Consider the following 16,439-nt stretch of genomic DNA (forward strand, 5'->3'; position numbering starts at 1 on the left):
CATCTTGCTCTGTTGTTGAATTTTAAGATCCTGCCATTTCAAAAATGAGGAAGATTGTGGAATTCCACTTTACAGGCAGATCTGTACCACAGCTTCGTCGTCCCTGTCCCCCCCCCCTTCCACTCTGAGAGAGTTACTGAGGAAGTTTGGGATTTCCTACAGATAATGCTTAGAACCATTTCATCAGATTACAATTCCCAGCATTCTTAGGCAGAAAATGGCCATGAAAATTCTGCAAAACGAAGCTAAGTATGTAGTCCAGACAATGATTTTTACTTATTTAAAATAATCTCTCAACTGCTTTTTATTTCAAGACAATATCTCAAAGTGGTTTATAGCAAGGAAATAACGCAGCAATAAAATCAGTGAAAAACTCCTTAAAACTTAGCAACATGATCCAGAGGCAATTAAAAAAAACCCACAAGCATCTGTTGGAGATGCCTGGTCAGAGATGTGGTTTCATTAGACAGTGAAAGTGTTCCACCACTGTTGCCTGCTGTATCACCTATGGGAGGGCATTTCAAGGACAGGACAGCCTTTGCAAAACCGCTGCTCTCCAGCTATTTTGGACTACAACTACAGTCGTACCTTGGAAGTCGAACAGAATCTGTTCCTTCCAGTAGCACCTTAAAGACCAACTAAGTTAGTTCTTGGTATGAGCTTTCGTGTGCATGCACACTTCTTCAGATACCTAGCTCAGTAGTAGATGGGCAGCCAGGGTCAGCCAGATGCCACAGCATTCTGCATCAGTTGCAGCTTCTGAACCAGGTCCAGAGGCTATCTGAAGAAGTGTGCATGCACACGAAAGCTCATACCAAGAACTAACTTAGTTGGTCTTTAAGGTGCTACTCGAAGGAATTTTTTATTTTGTCTATGGCAGACCAACACGGCTACCTATCTGTAACAGAATCTGTTCCGTAAGTCTATTCGACTTCCCAAACATTTGGAAACCAAAGCACGGCTTCCGATTGGCTGCAGGAGCTTCCTGCAGCCAATCAGAAGCTGCGGACGCCCCGTCAGACATTTGGGTTCCAAAACTGGTTCACAAACCGGAACAGTCACTTCCAGGTTTGTGGCGTTCGGGAGCCAAAACGTTCAAGTACTAAGCTGTTCGAAAACCAAGGTACGAATGTATGTGGCTGGTGGGAGTTGTAGTCCAAAATAACTGGAGGGCACCAGCTTTACACCACTGAGGAAGCTAGGAGGGCCTCCTTAGAAGATCTTGATGATGGAGTGAGTCTAGCTGTGGGGAAATGTGCCTTCAGGCTACCTTGACCTGAGTTTTTTCAGGCTTTATATGCCCACGAGCACAGGGGCTGACAATACCGTAGTTTGTAAAAATTTATGGAACTGAATAATGCCTTACATGATGAGATTATTTGGGGCTGGAGGTATATTTCTATTCCATGAGGCTTAATCTGGAGGTTTGCATGTCTCTGAATGTCTCCCGTCACTTTTGCAGGCTCAGTGTCAGGGAGGATGTGAAAGATGGCTGACCACTCTCAAATCACTTTTGGTCCATTGACTGCAAAGTTTTCTTCCCAACCGTACCCTCAGCAGGAAGGCAAACCTGCTAGTTCCCAACAGTTAGCCAACCACCTTGCTGCTCCCAGCAAAGAAGATGACTGGGAAGGTGTAGATGGAAATGAACTGATCTTTGCCTTAGATGATGAGGAAGATGCAACTCCTGACTCACCCAACCACTTTTCTATGTGTGAAGATATTGGGAAACAGGATGAACATCAGGAAGAGTCCACATTCCACATGCCATCCCCTCTGCCGTCTCCTCCTGAACTGGATTTCTTGCCCGCCCTCCCCACTTCCAGTTCACCCAGTTTATCACCCCAGAGATCAACTGGCCTTGTAAACCCTCAAGGCCCCAAGCCATTAATCAACTTAGTGAAATCCCTCTCAACTGAAATTGAGCCCCGGGATGCCTCTTCCCTCAAGCCCCAACCTTTGCTGAGCTTGGTCAAATCCATTTCAACTGAGATTTCCCGCCTGGAGCCAGAGGTGACACAGTCCAAGTCCGACTCCAAGCTCAATGTCCATCGATGGCGGCAGATCACCCATCCCAAGGGCAAAAATGGGGATTCTAGGACGGCTCCCTCCTCCCCCAACATTTCCCCCTCAGAGAGCAAAAGCAGCTTCTTCAAGGCCCAGGAAGCCAAATTTGAGGACACGAAAAGGCGGTTTTCAGAGGCCATGCATGAACCCCTTAGCAGACTCAGCAAAATCATGGGGGATGAGAATAATGTTTCACCAAAACACAGATCCCCACTTTCTGGCAACCACGGCCACGATTCCCCTTCTAGCCACAGCAAGGAGACCATTTTGGAAGACAAGGAGAGCCCCACCCAAGAGACCAATCTGCATGGGGCTGTTCCAGGACAGCCATCTGGGAGGAGCCAAGTGGAGGACTATTGCCCCAGTGATCAGAAATGGGGTGCCTCCTTGAACTGCCAGTATGAAATCTGCTCCTATGGAGATGTCATCCAAGTGGTGGAGGTTGCTGCGGACAAAAGCAGTGGCACGGAGGAAGTGCAGATGCTTCCACCTCTGGACATCCTCCGCCCCACCAAGCCTTGTAGCAGAGTGCCATGCAAAGCGCTTGTCTGCGTCGCCATCTTGGCCTACCACTACTTTGTGCTGCCGCTGCCTCCTTACATCTCAGGCCTCTGCCTTGGCTTGGCATGTGGGTTCATGCTGGGCTTCCTCACTATTCTTCTGATGATGCCAAAGCGTTCCTTGTCTCCACGGAAAAGGCAGACATCTCTAGACCAGCTGCCATCAGAGACGCTGAATCAGCAGCCCCAGGAACCCAACATTCTTAAGGTAGGAGATAGGGGTGTCGGAAGTTGGCCATTGGTCCCGTATAGACTCGTAATGTCTACACTGACTGGCAGTGGCTTTCCAGTCTTTTAGCCGGGGAACTCTCAGTCCTACTTGGGGATTGAACCCGGGACCATCTGCATGCAAAGTACATGCTCTGTCTCTGAGCTACAGCCCATCCCCAGTGGAACCAATCTGAGGCAGAATGCTGAAACAAAAATCCTGTCACTGTCATTTGTTTCCAGACATCTCAACTGATATTTTTAAAATTTTTATGAAATTATACATAGTTAGCTGTACTGGGCAGGGCAGGTTGACATTTTGACAACAACCTAAGATTCTGACCTTTTCACAAGAAACTATACTAACCAGAATAACCCAGAGCTTATGAAAAAGAAAAAGAAATGAAAAACACTGGGGTGCCATTTTCCCCCCTGACTAATTGGCCGTCCAGTTGGTTGAAAGGTTTAGCTTCAAGGCGGTGTCGGCCTACTTAAGGCACGAATAATGGTTGCCAAGCAACAAAGGCGGAGGCTTTCATCTCCCATCCTGTTGCTGCACAGTCTCCATCAGAGGCAACGAGGAGGAAAGTTAAGGAGTTGCTTTAAGTTGTTTATAATATTCTGTTTTAGTGCCGTAACCTGACTTAGGACCTTAGGGTGAAGAGCTGGTAGTAAAAAAACAACCCCAATGTTCCCATGCTCCTCTCTCAACATGGATTTGTTCAACACTGAAACAGTTCTCTCACACACACCACTAGAAGAGATAATCCTTCCACTGAGAAGCAAAACTAGGACTATCCCCTTTAATAAATTAGATTAATTGATTAGAAACCTTTTTAATCAACTAAAAAGGCACCCTCGATTAATCCGGCGACACACTATTATTATCATTTTTTGTTGTTTTGCTGTTAAGGCTGTTAAATATTTATTTATATTATTATGTCTTATTATTAAAGTTATGTATTCATTTCTTGTTATTTGTATGTTGCTTTTCCAAAGGTAGCTCACAACACAGCAGTATTGTTATTAATAATAATTTTTAAAATGCAAATCAATGCATTCTTAGAAAGACAGTCTAAAGGCTAAGGGTTGTCTGCAACTCACTGATTATTCAGGGTAGACCTATGAAAATTAGTGAAGTTTGTCATGTCCAGTGGGTCATTTTCTGAGTAGGACAAACACTGGATACGGCCCTCATTCCATTCAAAACAGCATAAAACACACAATTTTATACCAGGAGTATCCAATGTGGTGCCCTCCAGCTGTTGCAGGACTCAGGTGTGATGGGAGGTGGAGTCCATCCGAAAACATCTGGAGGGCCTCACGTTTGCTCCCTCTGTTTTATACTGTGTGGACTGGCTACCTCCCCCACTCTAAACAGAGTTGTTTCTTTCCAGGGGTGGATGAATGAAATGTATTTCTACGATCCAGAGATCTACCACCCATCGCTTACCCACTCTGTGTTCGTGACCTTGGAAGACACCAGCATGACGCTCTCCTACCCCAAGAACAACATCCCCCGGCGAGCCACCTTTGAGGAAGAGGACTTCAAGGTGACTTTGGTTAGTCACCGCCATTATGAAATGATTGGCGCAAAGGTGAGACACTGATGGGCAAGGAGTTGAAACTACAGGGGCGGGGGCTCGCTCACAATAGTGGGCTAGCAAACAGCAAGGGGTGGAAGGAAGACAAGGAGCAGGTGCTTGGTTACCTGTTGAGTAGCATGCCGTTTGCATTTCGTACAAACAAGGCAAAGGCCAAAGTAGGAAACATGAAGAGGAGCCTGCTGGATCAGGCCAATGGCCCAACTAGGTCAGCATCTTGTTCTGACAGTCGCCAAGCAGATGCCTGTGGGAAACAGGCAAGCAGGACCTGAGCACAAGAGCTCTTCTCCCTTCCTGTGGTTTCCAGCAACTGGCATTCAGATTTGCACCAGCACTGCCAGGCTATTCATGCCAGTTGTTAGCTTCACGATAACTGTAAAATTTTACCGGTGCATTTGATTGATGTTTCATTATTTATTGTTATATTGCTGTTGGTTGTGAACCGCTTGGGTACTCTCTGGAGTAAAAGGCAAAAAGAAATAATAATGTGTATTTTTTTTAATAATTTTTTTATTAGTTTTCAGTTACAATAATCCAAGAAAAGCCTCATTATAACAATAATCCCATTAATAATGCCAGTCATTCAAAAGCCAAATTATACAATTTAGGTGCCCCCCCCCCCCCCGCATGCTAGAATGATGGTTTGATGATTTACTATATTCCTGCATTCCAAAATCTTATAAATTTCCATTACACTCCAGTCAGAATAACAAACCCTTATACCGCAACTGCAGTTTTAATGACTTCCATTCGCATTAACACATTAAATGATTTATAGTCCTACAGGCGAAGCATTCAAACTCTCTCTTTGTTCTTCTTGTGTGTGGCAATTATTCTGTCCATGATGTTTCTTCCTGTCCTTGTAGTATATTATGCCTATCTTTTGTCAGTCGTTGCTGTTTTTCATAATGCCTTGAGCGGAGCTAGTGTTCCATTGTTGTTTCAAAAGTTCTCCATGAAATAATATTATGAATAAAGTCATAGTCATCAAATTGTAGAGTTGGAAGAGTCCCAAAGGGTCATCTAGTTCAACTGTCTGCAATGCAGGAATATAAAAACAGTTGATCCCGTAGCCTAGGACATTGGGAGCCAGTGTCATGCCTTCCAAATCCTACACAGCTCCCCCCACTCATGAACATAGGTTGTGTTGGCTGGGGCTGATGGGAATTTTAGTCCAGAACATTCGGAGGGCACTGTATTGGCTACCTCTGCCTGAAGCGATATCTTTGCAGCTTGGTACTACTGCAGCATATACTGAACAATTACTAGTATGATTTGCAGTCCCCTGGGAGTTTACACCTTCCCTTGGTGCTCTAGGTCTTCCTCTTCCCACCTGGGCTGGCTCGCAAGAGGATGTGGAACAAGAAATACCCCATCTGCGTTCTCCTCCCAGAGCAAGACGACTCAAGTAGCAAAGGCTCTGGTGAGCATGACTTGGAGCACTCAAGAGAGAAGGCTATGAAGAGAAGGCTGTCTCCAGTCCAAGAGACCCCTCCAACGCATCCAGCTGAGCCCCAGGAAAGGACTCTCTACCTCTTTGGCAGGACAGGGAGAGACAAGGAGGAATGGTTCCAGCATCTTGCAAGGGCCTCCCGGGCAGAAAGCTGTGAGCAGCGTAACGCCGTCACAGGTGAGCTCCAACATACCCTCCAACATTTCTCTGATGAAAATAAGGATGTCCTGAGGAAAAGTGGGGCATTCTGAGATCGAATCAGAAACTGGGACAGCTTCTGTAAATCTGGGACTGTCCCTGGGAAATAGAGACACTTGGAGGGTCTCCAGTCACACACAAAAATGTGCTTGGCACAAGCTTTTCTTTTCTCTCATTTTAACTTGGGTGTTTTAGGGGGGATACTCCTGAGATGCTGTTCACAAAACCAGTGAGTCCTGCTAGCTGCGTCTGGGAAGATGTTGCCTCAGCGAAAGCTTAGAGCAGGCATCCCCAAACTCGGCCCTCCAGATGTTTTGGGGCTACAATTCCCATCTTCCCTGACCACTGGTCCTGTTGGCTAGGAATGATGGGAGTTGTAGCCCCAAAACATCTGGAGGGCCGAGTTTGGGGGTGCCTGGCTTAGAGTTATCTGAGAAGGGCTTGCTGGGCTTGACCCTCCAGTGACTCCACCCCTCTGGAAAGGCTGATTATGGCATTTAAAGGGCCTGTGGAATAGTCAACGGTTCCTGCAAGGTGGCGGAGCAGGAGAGGCTGCTAGGAAATCATTTTCAGACATTGTGGGAGAGTCATGTCCTTAGGCTGGTGCAGTGTAAAAGGGCTATTCCTCAGGTGGGGTGACTGGTGCATCCTCCTCCTGCCAGCACTGGGTTCCTGAGGCAGGAGACATTACACCCTAGTCCCCAAATCCTCAATTTTTGCATCACTTCCTTCTGCTTTTGCTAGCCATGGGAAGGGACAAACTGTGGTGCAAGCGCTAAAGCCGGGAGAGGAAGGAGAGTATGAGCAATGGAAATGCTTCAGCGTTTCCTTTGGCATTGGAAATTGATCAGATATTGCCCACACACTGATAAGACTACCTTCTAATTCATAAGAACAAGACATTTGCCAAGAAACAGAAGATAAAGATTTTCAGAAACCCGAGGCTAAAACCCAGTTTCCTGCTTTAACCGAAGGCAGCAAGGCTCTAATCTCCCCCTCTTTCTCTTGGCCAGGTCTAAACCAGCTCAGCCCATCAGGAAAGGGGACATGCAGCAGTGGCAGCAGCAGAGGCAGCACTGATGACCTCCTTTCTCTCATCAAGCCCAAGGACCTGGTTGTTAATGTCCGGGAGAAGCTCCTTTTGGATTACAACATGTACATGTCCCGAATAGTCCCAACAGGGAAATGTTCCAGCCCACCCGAGAGCCCCTCCCACAGTACAGCAGGCAGCCCAACACCCAAAAAGGTGAGAAAACCTCTGAGATTACCAGGTAATCCAGAAAGAGGGAAATGCTTTCAATGTCATCCCCCATGGGGAAGGAAGGCAAAGGGGTTAAACACTCCCTCCTGTTAGTCACTTGTCCCCAAAACTGCTTGCATTGTTTAAAAAGAAATAAAAGGAGGTCATTGCACATTTATGTATACTGTCTAGTTAGGCCCTTACGTCCTCACGCTAAATCAGGCTTCCTCAAACTCGGCCCTCCAGATGTTTTGAGACTACAGTTCCCATCATCCCTGACCACTGGTTCTGCTAGCTAGGGATCATGGGAGTTGTAGGCCAAAAACATCTGGAGGGCTGAGTTTGAGGAAGCCTGCCCTAAATCAAAGGTAAGTCTTAGCACATACAATGGTTTTTTGTTAAATCAAGCAGAATTCGATGCCAAATGCAGATTACAAATATGCGGCAGATCTTTGGCAAACCTTCAGTGACTCTCTAGTGAACACTCAACAAAATTAACAGAGGAGGGAGAATGTTTTGGAGACACACTCTGTTCAGCTTTTGGAGGAGGCCAAAGAGGATAAACAACATCATTTACTTATTTATTTAGAAGATCTATAAACCACGTGATCAAAGAGCTCAAAACACAGCCAAAATCCACAAATTAATTGAAAAGCAAATATGCATGAAACCATTGCCATTAAAACACAGATCATTTGGTAAGACTTTCGAAACAAACATAGGTAGCTGAATTATATGGCTAGGTGGGCTTACAGAAACATAAATGTTTTCAGCAGGCGTCTAAAAGAATATAGTGAAGGCACCTGCCCAATCTCAATCTATTGACAGAAATGTTTTAGAGCAATAACACATGTTATAGCACTTACAGGTGTTTAGAATGTCTTGCTCTTGGATGATCCTATACAGAATTTAAGAGACATTGTAGTGCTGTGACTCCCTTTTCCTTCTTTTCAGTTCTTTGGGGATACAAATGTCACGAGTGACACAAACACGGCTTGGGCCAATGCGGTGCTTGGGAGAATGTTTTGGGACTTCCTACGGGAAAAATGTTGGGCAGACCTAGTTTCAAACAAGATTCAGAAGAAACTAGGCAGAATCAAGGTAAGGAAATTGGCCCATTTTCTCTTCGCCTCTGTTTCTGTGTCCAAAGCAGGTGCTTTACCACTGAGCTGTAGACCTTCCTTTTAGGAACCTAGGACTCTTTCTCATACTGAATGAGAGCCATCTAGCTCAGTATTGCCTACACTGAGTGGCAGCAGCTCTCCAAGTTTTCAAGATGGGGTTTGCCCCATATACTGGCGTTTCATTGGAAAGTAGTTTTTTGTTTCTGCCTTTCTTTGAGTTCCATTCCTGCCAGATTGTTGTTGTTTCTCCTTCCTCTCTTTTGGTCTAACTCAGTTGCCGTACTTCATGAACGAGCTCACACTCACTGAACTGGACATGGGGACTTCCATCCCACAAATCCTCAGCACGTCAAGCCCGACCATCGACTACCGAGGTGAGCTGTAGCAGCATGCAGGGGGGGAACAGATTTGCACTGCCTCCCTCTAGTGGTGGGGCTGTATATGTTTCCCCTCAAAGGAGTGTTTCCCCAAATATGAACGACAAAAAGACAAAGTCACAGGAACATAAAACCTGTTTCACATTTGTGAGAAATCAATCTTTTAGTGTGGCGGCATCTACATTCTGAAACTCTCTTGTCTATTGACATCAGGCAAGTGTCGTCGCAGTGCTCTTTTGGGCATCATCTAAAACCTTGCTTTGTTTACACAAGCCTACCCAGACATAAAGAATATTGATGTATGCTTTAATCTGGTTTTAGGTGATTGCCAATTTTATATCGCTTTAAAGAGTTGTTTTTACTTCTTTTCTAACTGATGATTTTATTGTTTTATTCTCTTTGCAAACCGCTTTGAGGGTTTTCCTTTACAGTCAAGCAACGTATAAATGTTATGGGATAAAAAGATTAAATAAATAATCAGGAACCCAGATGACAGTGAATTTAAATATGTAAGCAACTATGCATGTATATGAGTATATGTGTGTATGAAATATATAGCCACTGTATATGAAATAATGAAGTTCTCCAAACAATGCTTACGATTGGGGGAGGGGGGAATGAGAAACTGAGAGAAACCCACATTGACAGAAGGGCTCATCCCTTCTCAACAGCCATGCAGATCTCCATTTGGCAGTGACCACCTCTGTCCTCTTCTCCACTCTGCAGGGCTTTGGGTGGACATGGAAGTGACCTACAGTGGATCCCTGCAGATGACCCTGGAAACGAAGATGAACTTGTACAAACTAGGCAAAGAAGCCCTGGGAGAGGAGAGTGGAAAGGCAGAGGACGGCAGGGAAGGGTAAGGCCAGCCCGCCAGCCCAGCACCAGTCCGAAGAGTGTTAGCTCCCCATTCTCAACAAATCTGGCCTTTAATTACAAGAGCCTGGAAAATCATGATATGCCGTAATAGCCTCTTAGGAAAAGTTCGGATTAGACAACTCCACTAATGGGGGCAAAGGATCTATTTACAGGCCTGGCGAGCCAAGCGAAGGTTACATTTCAACCAGATAAAAGCAGGCCAGGGGACGGCAGGAATGAGAAGCAACTTGTGCTCTCTCTGAGAGATTGTGCTGAACCATCTGTTTGATGGGATCATCAACCATCTGTCCTCATCTGCCACAACAGGAGGCAGGACAGCTGGAGAATTATTGGTTCTAGGAAAGAGTCCATCGTTTAATCAAGATGGAGATCTGATTTTACAGGGTGGTGAGGACTGTTTGCGTAGGTTCTCTGGTATGTAGTTGGCATTAGTAACTTTTGGTGAGTAAATAGCTGGAAGAAAGAGAGGCGGGGGCTTGATATTACCTAATGGCATTGACACCTACAGGCTTTTATTTTATTTTTGCCTTTTTGTGGTTTGGCAAATGTATAAAATAACACAATTTTGCACCAAATGCACCTTTTCTTTCTCTGGTTAGTAAAAGGAGCTCAGTTTCAAGGTGCTAAGAATAAGAACAGGAGCTAGAAATCATTAGGCAGAACTGGTGCTTTCATTAGATCGAGTGAGGCAGCTGCCACAGGCAGTTGAATTTGGGTGTGACGTACCTCATGATTGTATTTTTATAACATGGGACAAACCAGGCGATACAAGCAATTTCCGCACCCATTTCTCTCTCCAGCAGCTAATGCAGAAAGCACAAGCACAATGAACCTGAGAAAATGAACCTAGGAGGATGGTAGGAAGAAAGCCAGGTGTTCCCTTGCTGAGACTCAGTGGCCGAGGGTGTTTTGCTAGGCGGGAATGCTACTCCACAGACAGAGATGCTGGTTGACTTGAAAGCTCCCCAGCCGTTTCCTCCCGGCTGCTGAGAAACTCCCTTCTGGACCTCATCCTCTTATGTAGGTCACAGTCACCAGGATGCACCTTCTTAATCCCCAGGGGAAAGGAATTACATAGCGCAGGCAGTCCCTGACGCACACAGCATTGCGCAAGGGCAGGCCTTCCTTGGCGCTTGCAAATGCCTTACGTTGCTTAGAGTCCTCTCTCTCTTTCTCCCCTTGCAGTGTGAAGCCCCGCTTAGTCCTTCTGGCTGACAGCGATGCAGAGTCCTCCAGCGCTGGGTCCTCGGACGAGGAAGACATCCCCAACATGGAGCCCTCAGGGGTCCCAGGAGAAAGGGGTACCCCTCCTGGGGCTGAAGGGTAAGACAGCACAGAACAACCCCCAACAACCTGTTGCCCTCCAGATGCTTTAGACGACAACTCCCATCAGCCCCAGCCAAGCACAGCCATTTGGGACTACAACTCCCATCAGCCCCTGCAGCTATAGGGCAAAAATGGGGAGGGGAGAGCTATGAACCCCACCCAGGGGTGCCGGCTCCTGGGGCCGAGCCCTTTTGGACCCCTCAAATATTTTTGGGGTAGGTGCTGGGCACCTCCAATGTCCAAGAAGTGCAGAGGCAAAACCTGGAGCGTGGTGAGGTTCCACTGGCTGGCTCCTTCTCCTCCTCCTGCCATGGAGGAGGAGAAGGGTTGAAGCAGCCTCCTGCCAGTGGTGGCACCAGGAGGAGGTGAAGGAGAAGCCACCTGCCATTGAAGCCACACACACACAGCTCCTCCCGATATCCTGACGCCACGCACATCAATGTCATGACGCAACGTCAATGTCACGCATGATGCCACACATGCGGCATTCCCCCCCCCCAACACCCTCGCAAGCTGGTGCCTCTGACCCCACCTTGAGGTCCTTGGAAGAAAGGCGGGATATTAATGTCATAAGCAAATAAACAAACAAACTCAAATCTACACTGACCAAATTGCCACTTTCAGCAACTTTGGGGGTCACATACTCTATGTTCCTTGACTTCGGCATATGTCCCTTGCCCAAGACTTGCCTATGTTTCGTGGGCCAAGGCTGACCCTGACTTTGTTTTCTCTCAGCCACGTCAGCGGAAACAGCACCAGCCGGAAGATCCTACGCTTTGTGGACAAGATTGCCAAGTCCAAGTACTTCCAGAAAGCCACCGAGAACGAGTTTATTAAGAAGAAGATAGAGGAGGTCTCCAACACCCCCTTGCTCTTGACGGTGGAGGTCCAAGAGCTGACAGGCACACTGGCTGTGAACATCCCACCGCCCCCAACTGACCGAATCTGGTAGGAAGCTAGAAGGCAGAGAGGGGAACAGGCCTCAAAGGGTTTGCTGGGGCCTGTACTATGTGACCAGACTGGGGCAAAGGGAAGGCAAGTGAGAAACCCTTGTCCATCTAGCTCAGCAGAGCAGGCTCTCTAACAATGGCAGTCCGGGTAGCCCAGAGAAGTCCACAAGATGGTGTTGCAGAACTGGGCTGCATATGTTCCAGGCTACTTCAGTGCTTCATCTCTTAGCAAAAAAATAATCACTGGTGGGGTGGGGGCGTCCAAGAATGTAAGGATGGGCTCATTGTAATGGTTGCAGAGGGAAAGGGAGAGTTTACATGAGTCTTTTCTGCCTCCCTGCTCCAGGTACAGCTTCCGGACTCCACCACAGCTGGATGTGAAGGTCCGCCCAAAGCTGGGGGAACGAGAGGTCACCTTCATCCATGTCACAGAATGGATTGAGAAGAAGCTTCAGCATGAATTCCAGGTACCTGTCTCCGGAAATAGGCCAGGTTCCTAAAATAGGCTTGCTGGGCTCAAAGCAAGGAATGGAGTCTAATAAGTCATTCGTTACCACAAGATTATAGAATCATAGAATCATGATGGCCACCTGGTTAGCCAACTTTTCTGAAAGCAATGAGACAGATTGCTGAAGGATAGGTCTGGCTAAGGCTGTTTACCAAAACAGCTATAAGCACAGGAAGCCGCCTTGTACTGAGTCTCATCAGTGGTCCATCTAGCTCAGTATTGTCTACACTGACAGGCAGCAGCTCTCCAGGGTCTCAGACAAGGAGTCCCTCCCAGCCCTACCTGAAGATGCCAGTGGGACCTGCTGCATAGAAACAAGATTCTCTACCACTGAGCTACAGTCCTTCTTTCTTGGGGCGTAGAAAACAGCCTTAGCCCAAGTCAGACCATTGGTCCTTCTAGCCTAGTATTGTTTACAATGACTGGCAGGGATTTTCAACTGTTTTATGCAGGGCATATTCCCAGCGCTACCTGAAGTTGCTGCAGGGGATTGAACCTGGGGACTTCTGCATGCAACACAGGTGTTCTCTTATCAGTGGGCTTTTACAGTTCCCCTGAATGGAGCCTTCCTGTTGAATCTGCCATGTGATGAAAAAAGCCTGCTGGGGGGAGATGCTGGTGGTGGTAGCGGAACCAGAAGTGGGTTTTGCACAAAGTGTGCAAACTCTGTTCTGGCACTGAAAACTTATTGAGCTGAGCATTCAAAGGCACCTTGTCCCTTACCGTATTTTTCACTCTATAAGATGCACTTTTCCCCTCCTAAAAAGTAAGGGGAAATGTGTGTGTGTCTTATGGAGTGAATGCAGGCTGTGCAGCTATCGCTGAAGCAGGAGAGCAAGAGGGATCGGTGCGTGCCGATCCCTCTTGCTCTCCTGGCTTCAGGGATAGCCATGTAAAGCCTCTTGAGTGCAGCGGAAACGCTCCTGCCTCTTCGCTCAAGAGGCTTTGCGTTGCTTTCTTGTTTCTTGCTTTTTTCCTCTAAAAACTAGGTGCGTCATATGGTCGGGTGCATCTTATAGAGCGAAAAATATGGTAATTCTGAGAAGACAGTGTCCCACCCAGCCACTATTGTGCACCTGGCTGGTGGGTCCTGGGGTTCCAGTAAAAAACCACAGCAAAGCAGAGCCTGCAAACTTGAAGGCTGCCCATCCTTGGTGTAATGACATCAAGAGGTGGACTAAGCTGTGGCACCCATTAGAGAGAGGAGAGAGGAGATGGAGCTGCCCTGTCCTGTTCAGACACATCAATGAGTTTCCTGCTAAGCGCATTTCCACCGTAGGTTGCCTCCAGACTGCTACCTCCTCGCAGGAGGGTTTGAAGCACATACTGGAGCTCTCTGCTTCCACATGGAAAGTGGATCAAAGTGCAACGAAACCACTTTAAAAGCAAACAGACGCATACTTCTTGTGGTTTTGAAAGTGACAGAGAAATGCACTGGAGAAAATGGGTGCTCAATGAAGTCTGGATCTTCTCAAACCTCAGTGTTAGCTTTGTGGAAGTGTATCAAGATGAATGCTCAATAAACAAACTCTGGAGGGGCCCATAGAGACGACAGTTCCCAGCAGATCATCTCCATTATATAGACCACTTGGATGCACCAAGCCTTCTAGAGGCATTTTTGCTTGCAGAAAATGTGGTGGCATGTTTCTAACCTGATTTCTTTTCTCTCCCTCCCACCCCTTCAACCCCTTAGAAAATTTTAGTGATGCCAAATATGGACGATCTCATCTTACCCCTCATGCATTCTGGTTTGGAATCCCAGCTGCCCACAGAAGGACTCCAGAAGGAATTCCCAGGAGAGGGCGCAGCAAAATTTTGAGGAACTGCCCACTGGTGGGTTGGCTGGCTCAAGATGCTTGATGGGGTCCTCCAGGATTATCAGGGCCTGCGAACCCAGCATCACCCTTGAGCCACACTGCTGGTCTCATCTCTGCTGGCTCATCTCTTCAGCTTGTCGTTCAGGGGCTTCTCTCCAGCAAAAGAGGTCCCCCCACCCATCCTCTGGATATTTCACAGGATACATTTCTCAGTGTGGAGAAGATACTCTAAGATTCTCTCTTCCAAGCACCAGATTCCTACCAGTGCAAGGAAGGATTTCTGTAGTGCTGTCATTAGCTTTGCAAAGAGGAAAAAAAAGTAGGGGAGATTCCAAGCCCACTTCTACCTAGGTCCCGTCTTTGCAAATAACAGCCATGTTAAGCATCTTTTAAATGTCAGAACAGTCATTAAAACTGAAGAGGCCAAAGAAAAGAGGGGACGACAAGGAAAGAAAGGGCTCTTTCTGCAAGCAGTCTGAAGTCCTCCTATTTCTACCCAGGTTTGCAATGGTGGGAAGAGAAATCCCAAAATCTGAACATCGAGCCTCTGAGTGAATCATCTCTCTGACCTCCTTGCTACTCACAGGTCAGAGGAAAGGAAGCTGAGAGAGTTAACAGTAGAAACGTTTGTATTTCCCCCCCCCCCCCCCCGGGAAGGCATGCAAGGAATGTGTGAAGAACATCACACAACTCTTTACTCTGTGAAAATTCTCCCTTCTCCTGATGAGGGGAGGGGAGGTTTAAGGGAATTCAAGCCTCCAAATTGATGAGGAAAGTGTGGAGTGCAGGTTGAGACCAAGCGAGAATGTATCACCACTTTAACAGCCAAGGCTCCCCCCAAAAAGAAGGAATCCTGGGAACTTTAGTTTGTCAAAGCTATTAAGAATTGCAGCTCCATGCAGGGAATAAGGGGTCTCCTAAGGCACTCAGTGAATGGGGTGGAATAACATATTGATGACACAATTTACGTAATTCATTACGTGGCTTTTTAAAATTCAAATCACAAATTCTGAGGAGGGTTTTTCAGCAGGAAAAGATCAACCTCCCCTCACCCTGGCTATGCCCCAATTGTGATCCAGAACAGCACCATCCCCTTCCACGGCTGGTGGCTGATTGTGCAGAGAGGGGGCTGGTGCTGCTGACCACAGGGATTTGAAAACACACTCGAAGTTGCATCTAGACTAATCCTTAGGATGCCTGAGCATGTGGACTCTGCAGCTGGGACACTCCAGGGCTGGAGGCTGTGGTCAATTTCATGACAGTCTTTGGTGGGGGTAGGGAGGAGGTTTTCAAAGCTCCACAACCTCCTTCTTGGAGGTGTGCTATTTACTGCTGTGAGATTAGAGACTATCAAAAGAGGCAAACAAGGAACCATGAGTGAAGGAACAAGGCAAGTGTGGCTTCTGGAGGCTTAGCCCTGCTATCTGAGTGCTAAAGATATGGACTGCCTGTGTTAGAAAGAGAAGCATATTGTGTTAATTCCTGAAACCTTTCCATGCTGTGCCGCAAGTGAGGCAGAAAAGAGAGGTGCCTCTACTTTCTCAATAGTTATATATACCCTCTGCCTGCCTAGAGCACCCCAGCCCACCTTTGCCTCTAAACCAGCCTTCCTAGTACCCTCCCACAATGTTGGACTACAGCTCCCATCAACCCCAGATAGCATAGCCACTGTGGACTACAATCTCCATCAGCCCTAGCCAGCATTGGTGGGAGCTGATTGGAGTTGCAGTCCGAAACAGCCTAAGGGAACCAGGTTGGGGGAAGATGCTCTAAACCCATGTCATGTCCCAGGAGATTTCACATCAGGGACATTCAGCAATGCAAAGGAAGCCGAGCCAATCGTGATAGCTAACCCGGCAGCATAAAGTGGGTTTTAGAGGTACTGTTTCCGTTTCCCATGCAATAAAACATTTTAACAGAGCAATAGCTTTGGAAATTCACGGCAATGAAATGGTTGCAACTAATCAAAGGGCTTTACAAACCACGGATGATGTGTGAGCCAGAGGCAACTAGAAATGATGGGGAAGGTGAAGGGAAATAAAGGTTTGCATTGATCTCTGGGGGTGTGTTTGCTGTTGTTATTCCTTGTGTCTCTTGCATTTGGTCTCTGTCAAAGTATCCAAAGAGGC

At 47.0% G+C, this 16,439-nt stretch overlaps 1 protein-coding gene across 6 annotated transcripts in view; it reads left to right on the forward strand.

The window, feature by feature from the left end:
- LOC310692739 (testis-expressed protein 2-like) overlaps window positions 1–16,364 on the forward strand; it is a 30,102-nt gene extending 13,738 nt beyond the window's left edge. For 5 of the 6 annotated variants that reach the window (XM_083473912.1, XM_083473913.1, XM_083473911.1 and 2 more), the window contains 11 exons: window positions 1,463–2,835; window positions 4,232–4,432; window positions 5,756–6,068; window positions 7,103–7,335; window positions 8,284–8,430; window positions 8,728–8,827; window positions 9,557–9,689; window positions 10,895–11,032; window positions 11,771–11,983; window positions 12,332–12,452; window positions 14,187–16,364. In XM_083473912.1, coding sequence (XP_083330038.1) covers window positions 1,489–2,835; window positions 4,232–4,432; window positions 5,756–6,068; window positions 7,103–7,335; window positions 8,284–8,430; window positions 8,728–8,827; window positions 9,557–9,689; window positions 10,895–11,032; window positions 11,771–11,983; window positions 12,332–12,452; window positions 14,187–14,312 — 3,072 coding nt within the window. In that variant the 5' untranslated portion in view covers window positions 1,463–1,488 and the 3' untranslated portion in view covers window positions 14,313–16,364. Of the gene's footprint in view, window positions 1–1,462; window positions 2,836–4,231; window positions 4,433–5,755; window positions 6,069–7,102; window positions 7,336–8,283; window positions 8,431–8,727; window positions 8,828–9,556; window positions 10,124–10,509; window positions 11,037–11,770; window positions 11,984–12,331; window positions 12,453–14,186 lie in introns of those variants that run through there. The other variant, XR_014518874.1, reaches the window with a different exon arrangement.
- The last annotated feature ends 75 nt before the right edge of the window (window positions 16,365–16,439 follow it).

This window comes from Podarcis liolepis (genome assembly GCF_965112155.1).
Source record: "Podarcis liolepis genome assembly, chromosome: 14".
Taxonomy (NCBI): domain Eukaryota; kingdom Metazoa; phylum Chordata; class Lepidosauria; order Squamata; family Lacertidae; genus Podarcis; species Podarcis liolepis.